The 24,139-nt window shown below is 52.8% G+C and overlaps 1 protein-coding gene and 1 long non-coding RNA gene across 5 annotated transcripts in view; one reads left to right on the forward strand and one right to left on the reverse strand.

The window, feature by feature from the left end:
• The window catches only part of LOC143825595 (uncharacterized), a 74,257-nt gene that overhangs the window by 19,751 nt on the left and 30,367 nt on the right, over positions 1–24,139 (forward strand). The window contains exons 2-3 of one of the 2 annotated variants that reach the window (XR_013226967.1): positions 19,337–19,413; positions 19,561–20,421. This is a non-coding gene — a long non-coding RNA (uncharacterized LOC143825595). Of the gene's footprint in view, positions 1–19,336; positions 19,414–19,560; positions 20,422–24,139 lie in introns of those variants that run through there. The other variant, XR_013226966.1, reaches the window with a different exon arrangement.
• Positions 11,860–24,139, reverse strand: part of GRIN2D (glutamate ionotropic receptor NMDA type subunit 2D) — a 51,836-nt gene continuing 39,556 nt past the window's right edge. For all 3 annotated transcript variants that reach the window (XM_077313714.1, XM_077313716.1, XM_077313715.1), the window contains 2 exons: positions 20,937–21,169; positions 11,860–18,208 (listed from right to left, as the gene is read on the reverse strand). In XM_077313714.1, the coding sequence (XP_077169829.1) occupies positions 16,766–18,208; positions 20,937–21,169 (1,676 nt within the window). In that variant the 3' untranslated portion in view covers positions 11,860–16,765. The remainder of the gene's footprint in view (positions 18,209–20,936; positions 21,170–24,139) is intronic.

Consider the following 24,139-nt stretch of genomic DNA (forward strand, 5'->3'; position numbering starts at 1 on the left):
CAGCACCATCTGCTTCGCAGTACAGTTTGTCAAATCTTGCTTGCCCTGCCCTGTTCTTTTCTGGACGATGTTTGTTTGTTTCTCGTTATAAATAAACCTAATTAATTAGAAATTTTCTAGCAAGATGAGAGCCACACTTGTCACGCCGTCTGAGGGGGAAAAAACGGCTGCCGGAGAGAGGGGTGTAAATCAAACAAACGGGGTGACGGACCCCCGGAAAGGGGCACGGGGTGGGGATGCTCAGCGGGCGGGCGTGTCGGGCGGGGACGACTGCCCTACACGGTGGAAGCAGAGTTCTCGCAGGGGCACGTTCCTCCCACAGTCCGCCCGGACATAATGAAAGTCATTGTTCATTCAGACAAACTGTCAGACCAGCAACCTTCTGTCATGCTAAGTGCGGGGTGTAAATTATTCAAAAGAGAAGTCACCCTTGGGAGCAGACTGGGAAGGGAGGGGGGGAGGGAGATGGAGCTTTGACAGAGAGGGGCTGGATGGAATTTGATTTTGTGCTCTGCGCATGCCTTGTGGGGCTCTTGGGTACCCAACGGTGTCTCCAGAGCTTCTGGAACGTGAGGGCTGAAGAGCAGTCCCAGATGTTCAGTGTACAAGAGGGAGAACCGCATATCCATTTGAAAGCTCTGGCTGGATTTTAGGGGGAAGTTTCATTCCAGCAAGGAAAAGGGTTTCCAAGTGCCCAGCAGCCTTTGAACCTCCTAACTTTCAGGGATCCTTTTTACATAAGAGCATTGTTGGATCTAACCACTGGTCTGTTTAGCCCAGCATCTTGTTTCATACAGAGACCTCAAGTTGCCCCTGGAGGACCAGCAAACAGGGCCTCAAGACCCAGGACTTCCACAGATTTTGCCTCCTAGCTGTCTCTGAATGAAGACGACTCCCTTGTAGCCCCTGACGGACCTCTCCTCCGTGAACCTGCCTAACCCCCTCTTTTCATCTATTTGACTGTCAGAATCTCTACCCGTGGCAAAGGGTTTGGCCACAGGGATCCACGCTCCAGTCACACCGGCTTGCCAGATTCGAAGTCTGTGGTCCTAACCATGACACCAAGCTGGCCCTTTGGCAACTCATAACCAGGACATGATACGGAGAGCTTTTGTGTTGCTTGTCCTCAGTCCCTGGGAATCAGAGGGATGTCCCCTTTGTTTCTGACACTCCCTTTCCCAGCTCCTCTCACTATCAGCCAGTGCTAGACCTACCTTTCCGCTGTGAATTTAGCTCTCAAAACGCCACCGGAGAGCGGTCATTGCCACATCTTGTGATGAATCCCACAACTGGATTCGGCGTTCTGAGAATTGCTTCCTTTTTTCTCTCCTCCTTCTTTTTTGTCGTTTCCTAATCCTTCTGCCAGTCAGTATCACTGGATGACCCTGCCTTCTCATGTTTTGAGAAACAGAGAAAACTCGTTTCTCTCTGTTCAGACTCTCCCTAGACCGTTGATAATTTTATAATCCTCCATCACAATCCCCCCTTGGCTTGGTCGTCTCTTTTTCTATAAGCTTTTCTTTACCGAGAAGATGCTGTGTCCCTCTGATCATTTCAGCTGACATTTTCTGAACCTTCTCCAAGTTCTGTGATAGATCCTTTATATAACATTTCTGAACGGTACTTAACTGCTCCAGAAATTGCTCAGTCATGCCCAAATGCCCTTCATCTAATTTGCCTGTTCCTAGGCTCGGCGTGGTCCTCGGATGGCACGGTGTCACCAAAAGCGAACCACTCCGAACCGGTCTGGTGCAATGGCCACAGTTCAAAGAATTCAAGGCCTCTAACAAGATAATGGGAAAGGTCTGGACCTGAGAGGCTTTAGGAAAAGTTAGCCACAAGGTCAAGATTTTATAGAAGGAGTAATCACTCGTACCTCGAGGGGTTTCCTTAGGAAACAATTCACTGCCTCGGGATGTAGTGACAGCCACAGGGTTAAAAGGAGAATGGCCAGATTCGTTGCCCAGCTACCACTACTACTGATCATAAATTCATTTTCAGATCCTGCCCTTCTCGGGGGACGTGGGGTGGGTAGCATCACTAAAATACCAAAGTACAATCTATGCATTTAACATTATTTAAACCAAGTCGTTGGACTTTAAAATCAATAAAGCAGGCTTTTTCAGCAAAGGGTTTCTTGACTGCCCTGGAAGCTTTCCCAAGTGGGTGGGGGTGAATTGATTTTTAATAGATTTTTTTTTACATTTGTTAAACATTTCTCAGGTGATATCGCCATATGTGGTCATTTCAACCATTCCTCTGTCCCAAAACGGCCAATGATAGGCCCGGAGGGGGTGGGAAGGGGAGGAGCCTTGGGTGGGCGTGTCCACAGCTCTGCTTCCCAACCATATTCTGCACGATTGCACCACTTCTGGGGCTTCTCAAAGCCTGAAGAATGTTTCAGGGGTTTCTCAAGGGTAAAAAAGGTGTGAAAGTCTGCATTAAAACATAGTTAAAACTGCCTACCCTTATCAGTTTTAAATACAGGGGTTGGTTGGTGTTCTGATTGTCGGAGGTAGGTGGGTTCTCGAGCAGGGAGGTCAGCACCTTCGTGATGCTAGGCCTGGCGGAGTGGCTCTGTCTTGCAAGCCCTCCAGAACTGTTTAAGGTCCCGGGGGGGCCTGATCTCCCTGGGAAGAGCATTCCACTAGACCAGGGCTGGGGCAACTCAAGGGAAACGGCACGCTTGCAGGCCGTAAACCTCTGAATAGCAGGTGCCCTGTGGTTGGTCCTCCATAGCAACTAGTTGGCTGCTGCGGGAGACAGGATGCTCGACTAGCTGGAGCACTGGTCCTATCTAGCCGAGCTGTTCTTACGCTGGCAATCTAAATATTTTAAAATTACAAGGAGAAAAAATGCGTAAGGACAAGAGCGGAGCCTGTCTGGGTTTAATCAGATTTCCACGCAGTCCAGCACCCTGCTTTATGCAGCGGCCTGACAGATACCTGTGGAAAACTGACAGGCAGGGCCTGAAAGGAACCACCTGCCTTCCCTTATTATCCTCCCAGCAACTGGTATTCCAAGATCCACCAGACCGGATGATGCAGCCTCGGTATAGCCATCACGGCTGATTAGCCGATGACTGAATCCCTGTTTAGAAACCTTTGGCTGAGTGGCCACGACCACACCTTGGGGCAGTGAATTCCTTATGGCAGGGCTTCCAGACCAGGGGTCCTTGTGGAACGCTAGGGATCCTCAGGAGCTCCAAAGGGGGGGTCCATGGCCTTTCCCCTCTTGCCTTAATGGACATGACCACAACCTAGGGAATCGTCCGCTTCCTTTCCCCCCCTTCCCGAACATGATCTCTCGTGGTTCCTGTGCCTGGGAGGGGGTGGAGCCTGGTCTGGAGGAAAAAAACGAGGCGACATGATGGATTGGTTCCGTTTCTAAGTCCCTGCTCCTGGCCTGGCTTGCAACATAAAATAACACTAACGACAATAATATGCATAAACCTCCTCCCCCATGCCCTGTGCCAGTCTTCACCCAGCCCCCCCCCCACCCCGACTGCCACACATCGGAGGAGGGGCTTAGCTCTTCCTTCCACCCGGCCTCAACCAAATGCCTTGAGAAAGGGATCCGTCTTGCAGGCCCTGCGGAACCGGTTTCGTTCCGTCAGGGCCCTCAGCTCTTCCGGGAGCTCATTCCACCAGGCAGGGGCCAGGACCAAAAAAGCCCTGGCCCTGGTCGAGGCCAGGCGAACATCAAACGGGCCAGGGATCTTATGAATGCCCCTAGCAAGGAAAAGGAGAGAGAGAGAGAGAGAGAGAGAGGGGTGCGGACCCGCTGACCGCCGGCACACAAACACACCCCTTTGACCATCTTCTCCAGCTCAGCCCTCTGAGCCTGAGCAGAAGTGACAAGTCCGTCTCTGTTTGTGCCACATATTGTGGCCTTTGTCCTGCCGTGCCCAGAGCATTCAACAACCATTCCTGGCCCTTCCTGCATCTGGTGGCGTCGGGCCAGACCTTTAAGGGACAGGAACCTGGACGCCTTTTCCCCTCCTCGGGTGACAAAAGAAGCTCTGTGACAGCTGAGGTCGAAAAGGATAAAAGCAGGCAGAGTCCCAGCAAAACAACAACAACCGGGGAAAAGAACCCACTTCTGGAGGCTGCACTGAGAAATGCAGCTGCCTCTGGGATCGGCGAGGGGAGAGACCTGACTGTTTACAGACGGCTCCCTACGCGTGTAATGCTAAAGGGGGTCTCCAAAGGGGGCACTGGGTTGCCTGCTCAGTGGCGTGAGGTCTCAGATCTTGCCCCCCCCCCCTTTACATTGCGCAGGCAAAAACTGAATTAACTGTCGTGCAGCTTGGAGGTGTTCATTAAATCTGAAGGAAGGAGTGAAAATCCACTGGCAGGGCGAGAACGGAAGAGAACTTGTTAGAACTCAGGGCAGCCAGTAGGCCAGGCCTCTTGGGGGCTGAGGGAGAAAGGGAAGAGAGCCGTGATAGCAGGAGAAACAGGATGGGCGGGGAGGGGGGTCAGGGCCCCAGACGAATCAGAGTGCCAGGAACCGGGCATCCCATGTTTTCTGGGATACAGTCAGCAAAACAGGTCCCTGGCACTGGCCAGCACACCCCAGGGTCCAGAGGGGCTGCCTCGGGCAGAGAGGGGAGGATTGAGCTCCCCTTCCCAGGAGCCCACTTCTCCAGCTCAGATGGCCTTCACTCGTAGGGCTCTGGGTTAAGTATGTGAGCAGCAGAGCTGGGAGCTCGGACTCCTAATGGCCTGGAAAGCAGGCCCTCTGAGTTCTCTGGGAAAGGATGATCTGCAAGGGCAGCAGTGGAGGAGGGCCTTGGGTATTCGCTACTGCTCAGCGTGCCGCCTGTGCCTTTCCTGTAATTTCGCTGTGCAAGCTGAGGCACCGAGGAAATCATGTTCCATCATAAAGAACAGAGGCAGAAGAGAAGAGAGAAAATCAAGTCCCCAGAGGCGAGAGGTGGGAAGCAATCCGGAGGACAGCAAAGAGTCGGGTTAGGGTTAGGGCTAGGGTTAGAGTTAGGATTCTTCTCTGGTGACCTGACCTCTTCCCAGGACACAGCTGGCCCCCAGGATGCTTTACAGGCCCTATGCGGTAAATTGGCCGTAACTGGACTCCGCACGTTTGAGATCGGAGTCTCCCGCCTGAGGGCGGAGCTTTCAAGGGTGGAGAAGGAAAGCAGGTAGAGGCCTGAATGGTGATGGCCGAAGGAGGGAGGGGCTTCCTGGAGAGCCCGCCATTTCTCTCTCCTCTGGTCCTGCCTCGAACTACCTGGATTATGGCCGTGTTTACACACTGGGAAGGTGTGAGGCCAAAAGCGCTTAGAGCGTGGCGAAGAACCGGATGAGAAAGGAGCTCTCTCTCCATATGTTCCAGAAGGCAGCTGACAGATTGTGTTTGGCTTCACCCATGTGGGGTGTTTGAGATGCTCTGTGTGCGCGTCCGTGTGTCTCCTTGTTAAAAAGAAATAAAGCAACAAAGCTTGTTGCTGAATGCTCCAGGAGAAGAAGCGAGGTCCAGTGGGTTTGAGCTCCCTCAGGGGGCCATGATTCCTTTGGATTCTTTGCAATAGGAATAGAAAAATTCTCCCTTCCCTCTGGGATCTTGGGCCTCTAATAGCCATATGGCAGGCGGAAAATCAGCGGGTCCAGCTTCTCCCGTCTCTGCACCTCCATCTCAAGAACAAGTGTGTGGGTCAATTTCCTTGCTGTCCGTTGTTAGAGGTGACAGACTGTGTTGTGGGCGGAGGATGGACTGGGTGCCTAGATGGGCAGGGTGGAATTAGGACTCCGGGGAGGCTGAATTTGGGTGGTGCAATATATAGCAAGGGACAGGGGTTATTTTTGTTCTGGGGGATGCTAAGGAGCTAGGGTGCCCAGGCCTTGATCCAGAGAGGGTGCCTATTTTCTTGGGTGGTTAAAACAGACTTTCTGTGGGGGCAGCTTTTCCCCATGATCTTGCAGAAGTGGTGATCAGAAGAACATAAGAAAAGCCCTGCTGGATCAGAGCAGTGGGTCCATCTAGCCTAGCACCCTGCCTCATGCAGTGGCCATCCAGTTCTAACAATAGGGCGCAAAAGCCAAGGCCTTCCCCTGATGTTGGCTTCTTAAAATGGAAGGCACGCTTCATCGGAAAAGGTTGCGATCAGCATGAAGGAGGAGCCCATCCATCCTACCGTGTTCCTGCTCGGGTCATCTTTCTGGGCACGTCTCCTCGTTAAAAGGAAGGGAGGCCTGAGCAATGACTCATGCAGGGACGCAGCGGGCATACCCTCTCTGCGGGCCGGTAATTTTGCAGCATCTCTCTTGGGAGCCAACAAACCAATTAAGTCCGATGCAGGGACAAGGGCAGAACTGTCCTCCTCTGATTAGAAACAGGCAAGGCCAGCGCAGTGAATCACGCAAGAACAGAGAGGCAGCTTGCTCGGCAGACGAGGGCATCGGGCTCCCAAGAGCCCTCGATCGCTAGCCGTTCTTTCTCCGTGCGGGAATGACAGTCGCCTCAGCGGCTTCCGAGAAGGGGAGAGATGCTGCCCGGGGGTTCTCCCAGGCTCCTTCCAACGGCAGCAGGGCCAGAGTGGGTTAAAACGTTCTTGGGTATGTTGCCGGGGGGGGGGGGGTACACTGCCAAGTGATCTCAGCCGCTGCAAACACCCCCCCCCCCTCCCAAGCTCTGCAGCAGGGCCCGGTTCTGCTAGCTCAGCATCGCTTTCCGAGTTCAGAGGCAGGTGACGAGTTTAGGAGATAACGAGATGGAGGGACGGATGGCTCTGTCGCAGATTACTGGCAATTACCCTATATTATAGGGCCTCGGAGCAGAGACGGCGGGCATTGCTGAGCCAGCAGCCGCTAGGGACGCCCGGCTCTCTGCCACGGAGTGCTGACACCCTTCAATCCTGAGCTCGCGGCCCGCCGCCACACGCCCCCACCCCCACGGCCATTATCTCTAGCATGGAAAGATCCCTTTTTGCTTGCCAGTCTGCCCCCCACCCCCGTGTTTGCATGGCGTCCGCTGTCAGCTTTGACATCTGCTGAATATTTCAAAGGCAAAACATGAATCTTTAAACACAACAAGTTGCTCCTCTGCTCCGGTGAGCCTCTTTGGGGCCCTGCCAGCGCAAGGGGGTGGAGGAGGCCAAATGCGGAGGGGATGGGCCCTGCCCTGGTTGTAATCGATGCCCATGTGTGACTGAGGGGGGGCCTGAGGGAGGCCAGCCACCTCTTCCCCCCCCCGACCCCCAAGACACAGAAGGAAATTCGACTGGCACCAATGTTCTTTGGCTGGGTGGGGTGGCCTTGGAGGAAGCTGGACGGGTTGACTCCCTGCCTCTCATTCTGGCTAAGGCACCGAGCCTGTCTCAGAAGGAATTTTTCAACCCTAGCATAGCTGTGAGGAAAGAATGGTTCCCCCCCACCCCTGAATCTGGGTTTCCTGTAACGCAGTGGTTCTCAACCTGGGGGTCGGGACCCCTTTGGGGGTTGAACGGCTTTTTTACAGGGATCGCGGCAGGGCAGGCAGCTTGGCTGGTGGGGGGCACCATCCACACAACAGCCTTGCAGGGTAGATCGAGATAGAGCGTTCGTCTGTCTGGAGCAGCGGAAAAGAGCAGGATCAACATGGTGGGACAAGAGGCGGAACTGAACTGAGAAACCCCGGAAAAAACCCAATTTATATACAATCATGAGCAATGGATCTTCATGCCATGGGTCAGTTTCGGTTGAATTTCTATGAAAGAACCCTGGCATAATTTTATGGTTGGGGGTCACCACCATAGGAGGAACTGGATTCAAGGGTTGCAAGTTAGAATCGTCAGGTTGTAAAGCTTGTTTGGAACAGAGAGGCTTGGATGCAGGAGGCCTGTACCGTGCTGTCAGGGCCTCATGGGAACTGCAGTCCGCAAACATCTGGAGAGCCACTTTGGCCACCCCTGGAGTAAGGCTTGTGAGGCCTACAAAAGTGGGGCCAGGAAGCAGGAATCCCCACAGTGCCCCCCCCTCACCCCATGGAACAGGTCCATAGACCTCCCCGGCACTTGACCTTTTTAAAGACACTTGAAGTGACACCCCTTTCCACTGTGGGGGGCCCCTCTGCCCACAATCTGGCTGCTCCCACTGCAATTATACTGTGCTTGGGCCCCACAACCTTAAACTGGCTCTGGTGCTATGGGGCCCATGAATCTTTCAACCACTCCTGGGGAAAGGCCAGGTTTCGGGGCTTTCAGGCCTGGGAGGGGGCCCAGTCGATTAAGGGATGGCTACCGAGGGCCCCCAGTATGGGGAGGGTAGGAGGAAAGTGCCAAAGCTGATGCCTGATCTCTCTGTCTCCCGCAACCCCCCCCCCCACCGCACCCCCCTTCCTGTGGTCTGCTTTGTCACTGCCGCGACTGTCTGGAACTTTGGAGAAAGTTCATTTACATAGAAATGAAAAATTAAATTAGTGCAAATGTGTAATTCAGCTGGAAAATGTGATTAACGAGATGCGGGCCAGAGGGAAGAGGAGGGGGCGGAAAGGGAGAGGGGGGACCGGGGTGAAAACAGAGACTCTCACTGTCACACACGATCGGCAGAGCCATCTTTGCAGGCGCACGTGCCCTGCCTGGAATGTGACGTCATGCCGTCCGAGCACCCTTTGGTTCTGGCTCTCACGGTTCACGCACATCTGTGGGAACAGAGCTGTCCCTTCTGTTCCTCGCTTGGCTATTATTTCCGGCTCTCAGCAGACCCCGACAGGCAACTGTTATGAGCTCTGCTGCTTTTGATGCAGATTAAAGGTTTTTTTTGCAAACATTTCTTCCTACCCAATGAATGGCGGGGGGCGGTAAGTGGGGGGACAGCTACGAAAACACATTTTTCATTGCATTAACTGGAAGCCAGAGCTCTGCCGCCTTCTGCAGCTCAGCATTTGGATGAAGACGGATAACAAGTTGGGTTTAATCAATCCATCCCGGGCCTTCCTCCGTTGCCAGTTAGAGAAGCACATTGTGCTCCCTAGTGACCCCCCCAGCCTTCTCCTGCTTTTCCTCCGGTCCCTTGAGGCATTCGTCTTCTTGATTTATGCCGTGCTCATTCTCTCATCTGCCCATTAGGACTTCCGGGTTTGTTTTTTTTTTAACATGTACAGAAAGTCAAAAAGGGGTAGTGGGAGTCAGGGCTCCCTGGGAAGGGGGTGGTCAGAGAGTCCACAGCGAAGATTTTTTAAAACTGGACTCCCCACTGTGGCACCCTTGGGTGCTTGGTGCTCCCCAAGGCCTTTCCTGGCACTAGCCCAGTGGGGATGGGTGGGGGTCCTGCCTAGCAGGGCTTCTGACTGATTAAAAGAGCATCACTTTGGCAGCAGCTATTGCCACAGCATTGGTTTCATTTTGTCCTCACTTCTCTTTCTCAGTATATGTTTTTTAAAATGTCCTCATGTCCCCTGGGCTCCCTTTGTGAGCATTTTTGTGAGCCTCCGCGTGACCCGCAAAATTCCAGAGGTGCCCACGGGATTAAAGAGACCCCTTGCTTCTGTCCCCCTAGGGACAGAAGGCCTGCATCCCAACGGCCCTCCTCTCACTTACTGCTGTTCTGTCACAGCAACAAGGGCATTCCTACTCCTCTCAAATTCTGGACTGTGGGCAGGATGTAAACAATGTGCGGGCAACATTACAACATTCCCTGTTGTTCCCTGTCCCCTCACTCACACACACACACACACATGCTGCACAGGGCTCTTGCACCTTTAATACCTGCATACCAAACAAAACAAAAAACCCGCTTCAGGCAAGATTTTCCCCATCGCTGCACATCTGGCTCACAAAACTGGCTTGGCTGTTGACTTACAGCTTTGTCATGCTAAGAGACAGGAGGCGCCTGGCCAACTGGGACTCAAGGGGGACAGGGGCCCTCAAACTCTGGCAAGGCAACGAGGGCCTAACAGAAAGGGGATGCGGGCAAGGCAAAGGAACTTGCTCAGGTGCCTCTGGGTGAGCCTCCTTTCAGCTGAGCTGCAGCCTGCGCAGAACAGCCGAGCGACCCGAGGAAGAGCTTTTGGGGTCGCGGCACCAGAACGCAAGAACTTTCATCCCAGGGAGATTCATGCTTGTCTCCCTCTTGAGCAGGGGTGGCCTAACGGTGGCTCTCCGGATGTCCACGGAGTACAATTACCATGAGCCCCTGGCAGGAGCTCATGGTAATTGTAGTCCGTGGACATCCAGGCTACAGCCTTGGTAACCATTCTCGGGATCCTTCCTGCTTCTCGTGTTCTATGCCTGTGTTTTTTAATCGAATTAGCCTATAATTTTTAAACGCTGCTCGTAATTGAATGTTTAATGTTTAATGGGTGGAAAGGGAACATCAAAACATTTTAAGTAAATAAATAAATCTACCAAGCTAGCAGGCCAGGGATCCATAGGCTAAGCAAGCGTCGTGCTAGCGTTCCAATCAAGGACCCAGAGCTTCAACCAGGCCCCGGGCTCAGCCAGCCTCCCGTGTCCTCAGCGCCTTGTTTAAATCCGGCCTTATCGAAGGGCACGGGCACCTGTACGATGCCCAGGCTTCAGAGAGGTGTCACGGCCGCCGTGCTGCGTATGCTTATGCATCGTGTCATCACGCAGGGTGACAGTTTGGCGCGTGACGTGCAGCCGGACGAGGTGACGCGGCCGGCGAAAACGGCACCGCGGCGACTTTGTCCACCTTGGCTACTGGGAATGGACATTATCTCCGTGCAAACGCGGGGCTGTGTTTGCCCTGTCACAAGAACATTAATATGCTTGGATGGCTGGAAGTCTTTTCCCCTCGCCCTTGAAAGGTGGCAACCTTCAGCTGTTGGGAAGGGGTGGGAAACAATTTATAGAACTGGGTCAGAGAGGGGGAGACAGTGTGCGAGTGATATATAGATCCATAAATTCAGGAATCTGCTTGCTGGCAATAGGCTGCGTTTGTATATTTGTCAACGGATCTTAATCTCGTAAACATAAACATAAACAAGTTACCATAAATCTCTGTTTCGCCCTTTTCTAACAGAAACAACCCCCCCCCCCTACAAACACACACACACAATACTACTCTTGAACTGCTCAGTGATCGGGGGAAATCAGGCCTGGGCAGACTATCATGTTATGCCGATAGAAGAAACATTCTGTAAAAAGGGCAATCCGCATTCTGTGTCAAAGGAAGCAAAATTCTGCAGCCTGAATAATTTGGCAGACGAAATTGTCTTGAATATCTTGGCTTATTTTGGATTCAAGTGGGTAGCCGTGTTGGTCTGAAGCAGCGCGACAACACAGTATCAGAGTCCAGTGGCACCTTCAAGACCGACAAAGATTTATTCAAGGCGTGAGCTTTTGAGGGCAAGCATTCTGTCCTTGCACTCATGCCTTGAATAAATCTTTGTGGGTCTTAAAGGTGCCACTGGACTCTGATTTTGTTTTGTTGGCTTATTTTGGATGATTTTAAGAAGGCAAACTGGAGAAAGGTGAAGCTAATGAGAGACCAGAACACAAATAGCCTTCTCCACTTAGTCCTGGTTTTCCTTTCTTCGGGGTTTGGAAGAATCGGGGAGAAAGGTTGGGCTTTGCTAAAGGGAAAGAGAGAAGCAAAGTGGGGATTTTTTGAAGCCTGTGCATGTGAACCGTAAAAAAAAATCAGATAAAGAAACTTATTTCCTAAAATGCATCCATGCAGAGAAACCACACCAGGGCAAAGTTTGAGCGGGATAAAAAAAGCCTTTATTTCTTATGAACACCCTAAAATAGTATCGAAAAAACCCAGCCCCTCCCCCCCTGTCCGGATGCCTGGGTCCCTGCCCCACCCAAACCCTGCCCCATTCTGGTGTTGGGGCGCTGCCCCATGGTTCACCTCCCCCCCTCCCAGCGAAACCCCACCCGCTCCAAGAAAGTCCACCCCACCCGCCTACCCCGCTCCCTAAAACAGTATTTCTAAAGTTATTACTAAATTGCCCCCCAAATAGGAAAAGGGACAAAGAGACACAAGGAAAGAGAGAGAGAGAGAGAGAGAGAGAGAGAGAGAGAGAGAGAGCAGAGTTGGGGGGTGAGAGAGACGGAGATTGTGGGTTTGTTGGTTCTGTGGGACTACAGATGAGGGAGACAGCGTGTGGCCTGACTCTGCACTTGTGGTTGTATCTCTGTGTTCACTAGTGTACTCGAGGTCCGGGGCGTGCACCTCTCGTGCGTGCCGTTTCCGTTATGTTATTCCGGTCATGCATTATTATCTCCTACAATTTTCGTGTCCGTGGCTGCCTGGGTGTTTGATGAACTATCGTTATTACAAGCAGGTGGCCCACCCAAGCCAACATTCTCAGTAAACCTGTTAGCCCTGCATGGCGTCCCAGCACCTTCCGCTGCTTCTTACGGACGGGCGGCCGTTCCACGCGGAACGTTGCTTCTCAACCCGTCTGCAATCCACAAGCAACAAGGGTACCCCCTCTCTCGCCTCCGAGGAGAACCGTTGGGTCGGACACAGCCCCAGCGAGGGTCCTCTTAGTTTGTCCAGATGTAGGATTGTGTTGCAAAGATTCTGTGTGTGTGTGTGCAACAGCATTCCCGACTTTTCGCATCTGCGATGGAGGTGGTGTGCTTGTGGCCTTCTCGTGGCTCCATTCAGAGTTCAGCTTCTTCACCCGCGGGCACGATGGCTGGGGGGGGGGGTGTGCTTGTATGCTTTTGTGCTTAACCGTGGTCCCGAGCGAGAGGGGGAAGATTTCCTTGCAGTTCACTGTTGGCAGTGTGCGCACCGGCTTGGGAGCAACAGTGCGTTTCTGGAGGAGTGCACGTGGGCACCTGAGACGGCGCCGTTATCCTGCCAGTGTATTGGAGAACTTTTAGAGTTGGGAGGGACGTCGCAGACCCTCGGATCCAACCCCAGCCCTGAGACAGGACATCCTAGACAGCTAAGACAGCCTGGACAGATGGAAGGAGACTCTACGGCACCCTCAGGTAGTTTGTTCCAGCGGCCAACAGAGAGGAGCGGGCCTGTTCCAGCTGCTTGCCCCAGAAACAGCTGGTTCCGTCTCTTCGGATCTGAGTCCCTCGCTGGGGCTCTTTTTCCCTGGGCTTTGTTTGCAGGCTTCACTTCCACCGCTGCGCCGCTCGCCACTTGGGCCCGAACCGGACCATTGCTCCCTTCTCCCTGGACAGTCAAGCAGCCAAGCAGCAACGACCCAAACAGCTGTTACGCTTCAGTATCTTCCTGCATTTCTGACTCGTTGCTTGGAGGTCCTTGCCCTCCACCGAACAACCCTGTTCTCTCTCGTTCCCTTTCTGTACTAAATATTTGAAAACTGTCAACATGTCTTTTTTTCCCGTGTCCCCACCCCCCTTCCTCTCATTTTCCTCTAGGCAAAACAGACCCAGTTCCTTCAGCGTTTCCACGTAAGACTCGCCTTCCAGACCTTTGATCATCTTTGCAGTTCTCCGCCGTTTTTTTCCTTTCGGTTTGTCACATCTGACTGGAACCGAGCGGCTCAAACCCGAACACGGCACTTCAAACGAGCGCGAGAAAGGAAGGAAGGAAGAGCAGGGGAGCACCACTTTACTGGGTCAGCCCCTGGGTCCGTTTTGCCCCACGTAAGGGCTCGGCTTCTGCGTCCTCTTTGCCAACTTGGGATTCTGTGCCAAGCTAGCCCATCTTTTTTGCACCAAGAGAAGCATAACTATGAATCGCGGTTATGCTGATGAAAGAACTCAGCCGCTTTTTTGGCTTATATTGCATTATTGGTTCTGCCAGTCAGAGGCAAGAACAAGAAGCTACATGGGGGCATTAAAGCTCCGGAGGGCCCCCAGCACCTGGAAATCTGACGGAGAGACTCACATTGGCTTGACAGAGTTTCCCAGGCATTGGCAGCACACTTTGAATTCTGCCTGGCAGCCACGAGAACCGGAAACGCGAACGCTCAGGATGCAAAAATCGACGCCAGATTCTAACTTTTGCACTTGGGTGGAATTGTGCAATGCACACAGCCCTGGTCACATCTCTGTGAGTGATGAGTGGCGAAAGGTTTTGGATGGGGGCAGGCCTGCAACGGCTCTTTCCTTGGCGTGGCCTCTTTGGTTTCCACACCACGCTCTTCCCCTTTTCTAGGCTCTAGGAAGGGGAGGGGTGGGAGGAGCAAACTCGGCGTTGACAGCTTATTTATTTAGGAAATATCTATGCAGCAGCTCCAGAGAATCCGCTCTGCTGAGCATGAGCATGTGAATCATGCTAAACTCCTGTAAAGCGGTGGGGGGGGGATGGTTGGCCAAGAGAGTGAGTACAGCCTGGCAGGTAGAAAGGGGGAGCTGAACACCCCCCTGCCCAACAATGCGTCTCTGCAGCCATTTTGTTTGTGGTAGGGATTATGCCTTGGAGAGCACTGGGAGAAAAATCCTCCTTTTACTTTACGGCGAGTTGGTGTCACACAGGGGTTAGCCACCAACCTATCTAGTTTGCTCCCAAGACTTACTGCCTGAGGGTTTTATGGGACGTGGTCTTGCTTTAGGGGAAATTCCAGCATCCTGGGTACAAATGGAAAACTCGGTTCATCGCCACCGCTTGGGTTCTGGCTCTGAGCGTCTCCCTCTCGTCCGTTATCTACCTGCCATTTATGTATTGCTACTTTTCACAAGGTTGTCCAATTCTTCTTCAAAGAATGGAAGAAAAAGCTCACTAGTCACAGGCACACCCTGGGACAGCAATGCACCGATCAGCCACGAGCTGGGTAAAAAAAGCGACACGTCCGTTCACCTGAACAAGAACCACTTGGGGCTTCCTATTGAGACAGAACATGCCCAAATCCAAGTGTGAGCACTGCTTGTACACCCTGTAAGATTTGCGGATTTGGGCTGGTTTTGAGGACCGGTTTCTACTCCCCTGGGGGGTCTCCTGTGAACGGCGAACTCGCACATTTCCTCCATGAGAAGATGTGCAAGAGGCGCTGAGCGCACACTCGTCAGGGCCAAACTACAGGTTACGGTTTTTAATGAGTTTCGGTTTGGCTTCCCTGAACCCGGTTTGTGTGGCCCACGGAGAAACACGGCAGCTTTAGGGAACTACCCAAGCGGGCTCCAAGTGCACCTGGGAGGGGGGGGAAGTAGAACAGGCTCCTGTCTCCCTCCTAAGCTGCTTTCCTAGATGAAAACCATGAGGTGAGTCGGTGGGAGTTCTTTCATCAATTTTGCTGCCCCTTATGCTCAGAGTACTCCAGATGGAGCAGCAAAATCTGCAGAATCACTCCTTCCCACCTGGATGATTTTCCTGCAAGAAACTGGGGGGGGGGGGGGGAGGCGTCCTTCTTCCCCCTGCAGTGCCATCCAGAGCCTGTTTGGGCTTTGCTCTTCTTTTAAAGACGCCGTTCCCTGCAGCTGCTCGGGTGGCTGTGAGGTACACGAGTTGGGCTCGGGCAACCCAGACCCCAATTTGTCAAAACCAACCTATAGTTTGTCCCTCGTGTTCCCGCAACACGGGGAGGTACCTGATTCTCCATTCACGCTTCCCTCTGTTCCCACTTTGGCAGCAGTGCAAAACAGTTCAGAGAGTCCGGCTTTAAGACAGTATATGGTAATCTCAGATCTGATGGTATACAGCAATTTTATGGACCGAATGAGGCTTTGATTCTATCGGCTGGGTTTGGGTCGGGTTGGAATGAGGAAGCCCCCTTGATCTCAAGAACGACCTTACGTCTTCTGTCCTCTTCTGCCCTGGTGGAACTGCACTGCACCAAAGGATAGGTGGTGGAGACTTTCCCACCACGTGGCCTTTTGTCCTCGTGGTTTCCATCCAGCTGGATGCGCGAGTGTTTGTGTTTTAGAGGCCATGACAGGTGTTTGCATGATATTCTGTTCTGGTCATCGTGGGGCGGGGCTGGGAGTGGGGAGGCCATGACGGAAAGGTCAAAGCAGAGGCAAAGGAGAAAGAAGAGACACGGGTGAGAAGAGTAAAGAAAGAAGGGGCAAGAGGAAGCGGAGAATGAGCAGGGGAAATATCACAGTTTTCTGTTGAACAAAGTCACAGTTTTGTCTCCTAACATCCCCTCCCACCCAGAAGTTCAAACAGTTGTATGGTTGTTTTCCCCCTCCCCCTGGCTCCCGGAGCACGACCAAATGGCACTTTTCCTCTGCTGCCGTTCTGTACGGGGGTCCTGGATGTTCATGACTGGTTCGTTTGCAGTGGCCCTCTCTTCTCCAGAGAGGAGCAGCCCTGCAGTCGCAGTAGCCCAATGCCACTGGCCACAGGGAACCCACCCCATCCATGGGCCACAGGGTGGCAGGAAAGCCCTTTTTTTGGATATAAAAGGTCTGTCGTGGAGAAACAGGAGACGACAGCTCCCTTCTACCTCCTGCTGTAAATTGGCTGGTGGGAGGGACGGGGCGTGTTGTCGCAGGGAGCTACTCTGGCGGCACTTGGGATAGCAGTAGCACGGTGTTGCCCCTCTCGGAAAGAGCCTCTCCACTCCCCCTTCTCTTCGGCTCTACGGGATCAGTGACGACTCCAGTTGCCACTGCAGGATTAAGGGGGAACTCTTTTGGTTTTAAAATTTCCCTTTTCTGTGGCAAGGTGGCGTGGCACTATCCCATAGCTTCCCGGCGGCCTCTGTGGCTTGCCCTTTTGCCTTGGTGGGTTCATTTGTGGCACTGTTCTGCTTCCCCCTCTCCGTGGTCATCTTCGTGGCACTACCTCTGCGCCCCGGTTCGGGCAACAGACCATCTCCATCCCCACGTGGTGGGCTGAACCACTGTCCAGTCTTTCCTCTGCAGTCCCATCTGAAGCCTTTCTCTCCCCCACCCCCACCCCAGTCCCACCCCACCTGTCGCTGGTCATACCTCCGACTCCAGGCTGGAGAAATGGGCAGACCCGCGGCGAGCAAAAAGCTCTCCACTTCGGCTCACCCGGCGTGGCAGCCAATCGGGGGAAAAGCCCCCCGAGTGCCGATGGGAGGCCCCGCAGCGCATCATGTGGCAGGAGCTGAGGTCCTCCAGGCTGCGGGAGGTGGGATGGAGGACTCCGCCCGCCGGCCCCAGGTCACAGGAATGGTGATGGTAGCGCCGGTGGAAGCCGTGGCGGTGCCGAGGAGCCAGGCAACCGTACAAGCTACAGTGGCGGTGCTCCCAGTCCAGCCGGCGTTCCAGACGCTCTTCGGAACAGCTCAAGTAGCGCAAGGCCTCCTTGCGGCAGGGCGGCGTGGGCGGAGGGAGCATTTCCAAGCTCAGGCAATGCTGGCAGGGACCGTGGCATCCGTGGCATTTGGCCAACTTATCAGCGGACCAGTAGTGCAGGGGCTTGTGTGTGGCAAACAGCTGCCTCTCCCGGGATGGGTAGGTGCAGAAATAATCCGGCGACTGGTACCAGCAGCTATGGCCTTCGCTGTCCCTCTCGCAGATGTCAGAATCCGAGTCGGAAAAGTCCACGTAATGACTTTGGCTGCGCAAGCTGGCACCTACGGCGAGAGGATGGGAATGGCTGCGGCAAATGTGAGCTCGGGAGCCCCTTTCGCGGCTCGCCGAGGCTGGGCATTTGGCGTCCGGCTCAGCTCGGGGCAGAGATGTCTCTTCAGCGTGCCGGTAGCGGGGGACGGGCGGGGAGCGTTCGTCTTCGTAGGACAGTCTCGTGTAGCCGTACCGGCCCCTCTCCTTGCCGAAGGGCCGGCTGCTGCCCCGTTCCAGTTCGCAAGGGCTCTTGGCCGTGTAGCTGCTCGACGGCCCGTCGTACTTCTTCACCTCCGGGGCCCGGCCGGCTGCTTTCCCAGCTTGGAAACTTTCGTACAACCCACGAAGCGATTTGCGCTGCCAACCGGATGCTACCGGGGGCATGTCAGGAGGGTCTTTCTCGCGCACGATGGCAAAATAAGAGGGAGGGTTTTCGAGTCCCCGGGTGGGTGGCGGCGGCGAGAGCTGACAGGGTGCCATCTTTTTGCCAGCCACGTGGTCAGAGAGCCCTTCGGGTTCAATGGGGCCGTAGAAGCGGTGGAAGCCGTCAGAGAAAGGGGTCTTGAGGCTGTGGCGCGGAGGTTTCGTCGTGGGAAGCTCTGCGGGCGTTGGAGGGTACAGGTCCTTGTAACAGTTGGGGCTGCGGGCATGGCGCCACCGCTCCACGATTCGGCGCTCTCGAGGCAGGAAGCTGGAGCAGGGAAGGGGCGGTCCAGGGGGACTGGGCAACGCTGGGGCTCCACCTCGTGTTGGCCCATAGGTGTGGTTCAGGATGGGCAGCTGCTGCTGGTCTTGGACTTTGGGGTCTTCGCTACTGCAACAGCTGTACATGCCCTAGAGTGAATGAAAGCAAGAGAGGTTAAGAAGGGGGCTGTCGGAGCTCTAGTCCAAGAAGAGGCATGGCTGACACCGCCTCATACGCCATCTGACCATTGGTCCGTCAAATTCAGTAGGGTCTACTCAGGCAGGCAGCAGCTTTCCTAAGTCTTTCACGTTATCTCCTGCCCGATCCTTTAAACTGAAATGCTGGGGATCGAACCTGGGATGCCACGCGGCTGCTGTCCCACTGAGCAACGGCCTTTCCTAGGGAGTGCTGTGGAGCAGTCATGGAGAGTGGCGCTACAGGGCTGGCTCGTTTTGGGAGGGAGAGGTGTGCGGGTCGGCGGAGGAGTTATCTGAATTGCATGCTGCCTGTGAAATGTGTTTTGGTGGATGTTTCCGTGATCTGCCTGCAAAGGTGTTGCAGGTATAATGCTTGTTCCTTGTTCTTGATACGGCATCAAGCACCCTTGCAAGGATTCATGGCAGCCTTTCTCAACCAGAGTTTTCTGAAACACTGGGGTTGCTCGATGGTCTTGGAAGGGTTTCCCGAATGGGTGGGAGTTAATTAATTTTTTTATATACTTTAAAAAAATCGTTAAACACTTATTGGGTGATATGACCATATATGGACATGTCAACCTGTCCTCCCCTCCCAAAATGGCTGATAAAGGGGCTGGGGGTTAGGAAGGGGAGGGGCTCTAGGTGAGTATGTATACACTTATGCTTCCCAACCATATCCTGCACCATCACACAGCTTCTTGGTTTTCTTGAAGCCTGAAGAAAGTTTCAGGGGTTTCTCAGGGGTAAAAAAGTTGAGAAAGTATGGAATTGGGCTTGTTTGCTAACGTGATACATCCCAGACACTTCAGTAGGAAAGCCTACCTGTGTGCCACTTTTCCCCCCACGCTCTTGTCTTCCACTACCCATATGTTACCACTCTGCCCAATTTATGTGTGTTTACACCCCGTCACCTTATGCACTTCTCTCCCCGGAGCAGAATCTTTCAGGGGTTTCTCAATGTTAAAAAGGCTGAGAAAGGCTGCTCTAAGCCATATCAGTTCCCATCATACACAATCTTCTGCTATTGACACAGTGTTCCTCCCTCCTGCCTAATGCTTTTGAACATGTCCTTCATTGTAGGTTGCTGATTTTAGAGGAAGACCGCCCTGGCATGGCGTGGAGAGATGGAGAAAGGAGGGGACGCTGGAGGGACAAAGGTAGGAGAAACACAAATGGACAATTTGACATAGCAAGGGACAAAAAGCAAGCGAAGGAGACAGGAGAAACAGGCAGAGGAATGAAAGGGCAGCGTGGGATGCTTGCCACCCAGCTGAGTCTTGTCTTTTAACATCTTCACTCTGCAGCGCAAAGGCAGCAGGCAGTTTTTAATCTTCACGGAACGTGATCAAAATGCACAAACGAGAACTATCGAGAACACAATATATGTTGCAGCTCATGAGAGCTTGCCTTAAATGCCGGGGGGATAGCCCATCAACATCTCACAACTACACTACAAATTTAATCTGTCTCAAGTCTGCTTTAACTGCTGTGATTCCCTCGTGCCCCACCCCGTTCTCCAGGAACTGCAGTCTATTGGTAATGGAAGTACACCACGAGGGTGCCAGAGCTCCGTCACAGAACCGCAGCTCCCTGGTTGCTCTGCTTGGGAGCCATAAGTATTGTGTAAAGTCTTGTAACTTGTTTAAAACCACAGTGGAGATCTCACATGGCCTCAGCAAGAAGGCCCCACCCATTCCCATTGCTCAGCACTCCTGGGTGTTGAGGACTCAGCTTTCAAGTCAAGGACTGGGGTAGCATATGGATATTCATTAAATATGGAGATTCATTAAATAAAGTTTACTGCAAGTTTTTTGTCCATAGGGATAAACTAGCTGTTTTGGGACTGTGTTAATCAGTAAACTGAACGTTGATTTAATCTGGCACTTGCTTCCCTCATTTTTCTAGGCAAGTAGTCTGCCCCCCCTTAAAGCAAAGGATGTGCATTCATCACTCCCTGCCCCCCAAAGTATCTATACACTGACTCTTTTCGAAGTTAAAATCACTCCTGGGAGGTGGGTTTGTGACTATTCAGGTGCTAGCCAATCAGTGCTGTGCAGAGCAGTCTTGTACTGCAGATTGGCATAGACACTTTCCCCAAGTTCAGTCTTGGAGAGAAAGCTGTTCATGGGAACAGGATTCAACAACTGATGCATGCCTAAATGTACTTATAGGTCAACATGGTATGGACAGGGAAGGGTGAATATACTATAGGCCAGGGGTAGTCAAACTACCAGCGAATGCTGTCAGGGGGCTCCTGGAAATTGTAGTCCATGGACATTTGAAGGGCCGCAGTTTGACTACCCCTGCTGTAGGCAGAGGAGGATACACTGTACACCGTGAATGAAGAAAATTAAGTACTTGTTCCAAGTTGTCCGACACAACCCATGAAAATTAATCAAATGGGGTGGCCAAACTGTGGCTCTCCAGATGTCCATGGAATACACTTCCCATGAGCCCCTGTCAGCAGCATGGATTTAGGCTACTACACAGTTTGGCCACCCCTGCCCAGTTCTGCGTAATTTAGATACAGGGATGGCAAAGAATTCTGCAAGAACAGGCTGTTCTTGGTTGCGATACAAACATGACAATTGAGAGTAACGGCACATAGCCATAATAGTAACTCAGCAGGCAAGAATATAGGCGGTTGCAGAGCCGGGCTCCTTTTCTCGGGCAGCCTCACCCTGCTGAAGGCAAGGAGGAAGTCCAGCCGCCCCGTGTGCCTCATGCAGTGCCGCAGCTTCCAGTAAATGAGGTGTTCCCAGGCAAAGACCAGCAGGCTCAGCCCCATGGCCACGAGGAGCATGTAGAAGACCCCAGCCATGTTGTCGATGTCTAGCTTGCTGCTCATCACCTCGATTTTGTCATTATGGCAGATCCCCGACAGCCACAGTCGCTCCAGCAGCTCAATCTCGTCTGGAAGAGAGGAGGGGGTGGGGATGGGAGTGAGGAGGAAAGGGAACTTGGGAGACGTGCCTCTCTTTCAGTCCTCACCCTCTAGGCGCTGCTCTCCTTCTCCCGGTGAATGCAGGCGCCCCCTTGCTTGGCCCTAGGGAGTGACTTCTGAGGTCTCAAGGACCACAATGGTTACTGTCACCTAGCAACAGGACAGAACCTGGACATGGGAGTGGGGAAGGGAAGAGCCTTTCCCAGTGTGGTATATAGGACAAGTCAGGAAAAGGCAGAACAGTTACCCGGTCACTATCTCTGCACACCCAGACATCCTAGTGTAGTTCAGGAGACAGAATTGGTAGCTTTCCCAATATTAATTGAAGCATAATATTAAAATCTCGTGTTTGTAATATAAAAAGCAGCACAGGTATAATCATTTGACAGATGGGTGAGTTGCTAGGCAACTATTTCTCGCCCCCCTCCTCAAATAAGCTGCTGGCAGCTTGCAACAGTACGCACGTATGTTTCCTCATGCCCAATCCAGAGGTTCTCTAAAGTGCATACCGAGCACATGAGGAGTGTGTGAGCATGAATAACTTACTCCATCACTCCTTGTTACGTATGTATTTAACACGGCTGTACATTAATGTGCAAAACAGTGGATGGAGTGATATGTATCCTACACCAGGGGTAGTCAGCCTGCGTTCCTCCAGATGTTCATGGTCTACAATTCCCATGAGCCCCTGCCAGCAAACGCTGGCGGGGGCTCATGGGAATTGTAGTCCATGAACATTTGGAGGAACGCAGGTTGACTACCCCTGTCCTACCCCTTCACAGTAGAATCACCATTTCTAACTTCCTGTGAGCAATACTTTGGAGTAAGGTTTCAACATGGCTTGTATCTGCAGAGCTCCATCGACTGTGCACAGTTTATTTTTATGCGCGAGCTTTAGTAATCGAGGATCATGGCCTATGCAAAAGCCAACATGCTTTCTAGTATGAGTTAGGCTAAATATCTGAAATTTGGTCACTTGTGGTTGTTGAAAATCCAAGATGAGTTATGAAAATCTTCCCCGGCTCAGTGAATGTGGGCAGTCTCCACAACTGGGGATGCCTGCAAAATGGGACAACAGATTTATCTTTTGAGCACTCATAAGGTTCACCTGGGATTTATATGTAAATGCTGACATTTTCTACAATTTGGACCTTGACTGCGCCACCCCTGTCCTCTTCTCCCACACATCCCATGACCTTAACGAGTTTCTCACAGGCGGTGTGAGGAATGTCTCAGAGGCTTTGGATCTGAATGTGGTTAATACAATACAGAACAGTGGACATAGCTATTTTTAAACAGGACAAACGCAGGACAATACGCATTTTTGTTCATCTTACAGATGTGGGGAAAGCAATGTGAGTTTTAAGTGTCCTGGACGTGCGCTGGCCGATTCCTCCTGCCCCCTGGCCTGCCCTGGGGCAGGAAGGAAAGCCCTGTGTCCCATTTCCCCCGGGCATCCCCTGTCAGTCAGGCCTATAAAGAGAAGCGAGGCTGTTGGCTAACAGCAATTAGAGCCTCAGACGGTGCCCATTAGCCGCAGCAGAGACAGAATCCAGGTTCCTCTGCTCAGATCAAACACGCCAGAAACCGTGTCTGTTCATTATCCCTGGAGCTAGGAACGGAAGGCTGGGTGCCTGTCTTCTATTCCCTTTGCGCTGCGTCTTTCCCAGGAGGCACAGGAGTCTTTGCTCCCAATCAACTCGGGCGAGGGGGCATGCGCACTCTTACTCTGGATTGATTAATCCAGAATAGAATGCTGTGGTCGGAAGGGAAGGGTGGGTGTGGTGCGTGGTGGAGGAAATAGTACAAGGCCGGTTTTCAAGCATTAGGGATGGGGGAGAAGGGGAGTCATGCTTCTGTGTGGCACCCCTCCATGCGTGAACGTGCAATTACTAGGGAGAGGGAAATCAGATTGTTGTTATGAGTCTGACTGTCTCGAATAGCACAGACTTGCCTGTTGCGGTGTGATTTCGCCTGACGGATCCGATGAGTGATGAGGGATTTGACAGAGTGGTTTTAATAATCCTTAATGGCGACGAGTCTCTTTCCAGCCTTGGGAATGTGACACCCAGGAGAGTTTGCGGGAGAACAGAGATAGCAAGAAGGTACTTTGCCTTTCTGAACTGGGAGGCAGGAAGGGAGGGGAGTCGGCCAAAGGTGAAACATCTTAGGGGGCCGGGGCTCTCTCTAAGAACCTGTAGCAGGGTTAGCAAAGTTTCAGCCTGCTGCAGGGTGCCTCTTGCTTACTTTATGTCATGGATGGCCAAACTGCGGCTCTCTAGATGTCAAAGGACTACAATTCCCAGGCTGCTAAAGCATGATAAAAGGACACTCAACCTTGTTAAATGAAATTCAGAATCTTGTCGCCTCGTGGATCACAGCCCACTTTCAGCCAGCACAAAGGAACATCCCATTTCTCCGAAGCTTGGTTGTCATTGAGGGAGGGTTCCTGTCAACCATCTGAAACAGACGGTGCAAAGGACTCGGCCCGGGGGTTTAAAAAGAAGAGTAGGAAGAGTGTCTGAACAGCTGAAGCCCAGGTGCTATACGCACCTGTGGCTTATAGAGATGCCACCCTTCAGGTGGGGCCTGGAGATCTCCTGGAATTACAACTGATCTCCAGACTACAGAGAAATGACAGCTTTGGACTATGGCATTATGCTGTCCAGCCCTCCCCATGATCGGTCCTCAGAAATCCCCAATTTATAAGGAGCACACGTGAGCATCCCTCATGCGGGACACCACTCCTCCAAAGCACCCCCGTTTTTTTCCTGTCAACTCTGATCTATTGCGAGGAGAGAGGCAGGTCTGCTGAAAAACCCAGTTCCGTGCCCTTTGGAGTTTGCTCCCCGCGCCCAGTTTCTCATAGCCCCATGGCTCCCGCACAGGACCCAGGAATCCCCGCTAGCCTTCCCGCCACTCCCCCCAGGGCCCGGCAC

The sequence above is a fragment of the Paroedura picta genome, chromosome 16 (assembly GCF_049243985.1).
Source record: "Paroedura picta isolate Pp20150507F chromosome 16, Ppicta_v3.0, whole genome shotgun sequence".
Taxonomy (NCBI): domain Eukaryota; kingdom Metazoa; phylum Chordata; class Lepidosauria; order Squamata; family Gekkonidae; genus Paroedura; species Paroedura picta.